General features: G+C 44.4%; 1 protein-coding gene across 1 annotated transcript in view; it reads right to left on the bottom strand.

Annotated features, from left to right (window-relative positions):
* Positions 1-2,500, bottom strand: part of LOC105893680 (general transcription factor 3C polypeptide 1) — a 36,748-nt gene that overhangs the window by 11,602 nt on the left and 22,646 nt on the right. Inside the window, exons 29-30 of the mRNA XM_031562106.2 lie at positions 2,197-2,290; positions 924-1,096 (exon numbers count right to left, since the gene is read on the bottom strand). Of these exons, the coding sequence (XP_031417966.1) occupies positions 924-1,096; positions 2,197-2,290 (267 nt within the window). The remainder of the gene's footprint in view (positions 1-923; positions 1,097-2,196; positions 2,291-2,500) is intronic.

Raw genomic sequence — 2,500 nt, 5'->3', positions numbered from 1 at the left:
GCCCCCCCTGGGCAGAAATTTGATCTCATATTGCTAGTCTGTCTTTAGTTTCAATCGCCACTTCTGCAAAATTATATTTTTTTTAGTGTTGGTTCTTAGTGGGCATTTGCAAAAGAGCTGGACTCTAGCCATCGTGACCATATGCAAAGGTGATGACAGTAGACAGCCCTCTGAAACGCATGATTGGTCAGCACGTAGTGCCTGTCATTGTTCAGACATGTGATTGGTCGTTGGGCAGCATACTCAGTAGCTTCAACCACTGACCCGAGACACGTGATTGAATATTGCTCATTGCCTCTAATTACTCTGACACACGGGATTGGTCAATGGTTAGTGATTGTAGCTGGTCAGACACGTGTGGGCGGTGCTTGTCATTTCTCAGATGTGTGATTGGCTGTTGGGTCTTACTTGTAGTAGCTGTGAGAGAGCTGATAGGACATGGGCATGATGGGGAGGGAGCGTGGGCGGTGCTTGTCATTTCTCAGATGTGTGATTGGCTGTTGGGTCTTACTTGTAGTAGCTGTGAGAGAGCTGATAGGACATGGGCATGATGGGGAGGGAGCGTGGGCGGTGCTTGTCATTTCTCAGATGTGTGATTGGCTGTTGGGTCTTACTTGAAGTAGCTGTGAGAGAGCTGATAGGACATGGGCATGATGGGGAGGGAGCGTGGGCGGTGCTTGTCATTTCTCAGATGTGTGATTGGCTGTTGGGTCTTACTTGTAGTAGCTGTGAGAGAGCTGATAGGACATGGGCATGATGGGGAGGGAGCGTGGGCAGTGCTTGTCATTTCTCAGATGTGTGATTGGCTGTTGGGTCTTACTTGTAGTAGCTATGAGAGAGCTGATAGGACACTGGCATGATGGGGAGGGAGCGTGGGCGGTGCTTGTCATTTCTCAGATGTGTGATTGGCTGTTGGGTCTTACTTGTAGTAGCTGTGAGAGAGCTGATAGGACATGGGCATGATGGGGAGGGAGCGGTCCTTCTTGACGCCGTAGCGCTGCTCATTCCTGCGGCGGTTGACCAGGCCGTTCTTCTGACACTTCAGGAAGGCCTCGTACAGGATGTCATGCTTATACCTACTGTAGAGGTGGAACGTCTGATGGAGAGAGAGAGAAAAAGAGAGAGAGACAGAGAACGAAAGAGAGAGAGGGAGAGTTAATACAGTACCATGCAAAGGTTTTAGGCGCTTGTGAAACATAGCGGTAATAGTTTTTACTCAAAAACATTAAAAAAAATACACAATCAAATCAATACTGTATTATCAAAACAGCATACATTTGTCTATAGGTACTTGTACGGTTTTTAAGGTACTTGGCAGGTAGGATGTTTCAAGCATTTTGGAGAACTTTGCAGAATTTTGGAGAGCCCCAGTTCTTTGGTGGATTTGGACTGTCCCGATTCTGTCTTTCTTTATGTAACACAAGCTTCTGCCAGTTCTGCGCTGATGGCCTTTCGTTTTTTAGTCTACAATGTGGTCTGTTACTTTGCTATTCATTTACGTAAATGTCTCACTGGAAGTATTTTCAAAAATAGTGTTTTAAAATAGAAACTGCGGACACACTATTGACACACCAATGCTAATAAATTATATAATAACTGTCTTAGACAAATGTGTTTTGAAACATTTACATTTAGTCATTTAGCAGATGCTTTTGTCCAAAGCGACGTACAAGGGAGAGAACAGTCAAGCTACGAGCAATAGAGACCTAGTGTAACAATAAATACTTAAAAAAAAAAAAAAAAAGAAGTGCAGGAATGTAACTGCAAGTTAAGTACTAGTGGAAGTGCAAGTTAGGAAGGGAGGTGCTCTCTGAAGAGTTGGGTCTTCAAGAGGTTCTTAAAGGTAGAGAGGGACGCCCCTGCTCTTGTAGTGCTAGGCAGTTCGTTCCACCAACGTAGAACTACAAATGAGAATAGTCTGGATTGCCGTACTTGCACAGACAGCAGTGCTAAACGACGCTCATTAGATGAGCGCAGCATCCTGGGTGTAACATTTGCCCTTACAAGAGCATTTAAGTAGGTGGGAGCAGAACCAGCAATCACTCATCTTTGTACAGGATCTCCTGTTAATAATGATGCATGAGGTACAGTTGATGAAGAGAGACAGTCTGTGTGTGTGTATATATACTGTATATATGTATGTGTATGTGTGTGTATATGTGTGTGTGTGTGTGTGTGTGTGTATGTGTGTCCTACCTGAAAAGAGAGTCTGGTCTTCACTTGATGGTTGGACACAGCCAGCGTGCTCTGGATGAGGTTATTTAGAACTAGAGAGTGGATGTCGTCTTCACTGCAATACCACAGACACACACACACAAATATTTAGGAGAATATGTCTATGTTCTCAATCATATCTGTAAAACAATCTACACAATCACACAGCCTGGCCACACGAGAGCACACACACACACACACACACACACACACACTCACAAACACACTTATATGTGCACAAACTAAAGGAAACATGTTCCATTCTTCCCTCTTTAACCCCCACACA

The sequence above is a fragment of the Clupea harengus genome, chromosome 24 (genome assembly GCF_900700415.2).
Source record: "Clupea harengus chromosome 24, Ch_v2.0.2, whole genome shotgun sequence".
Taxonomy (NCBI): Eukaryota; Metazoa; Chordata; class Actinopteri; order Clupeiformes; family Clupeidae; genus Clupea; species Clupea harengus.
This window is presented reverse-complemented; position numbering and strand designations above follow the sequence as displayed.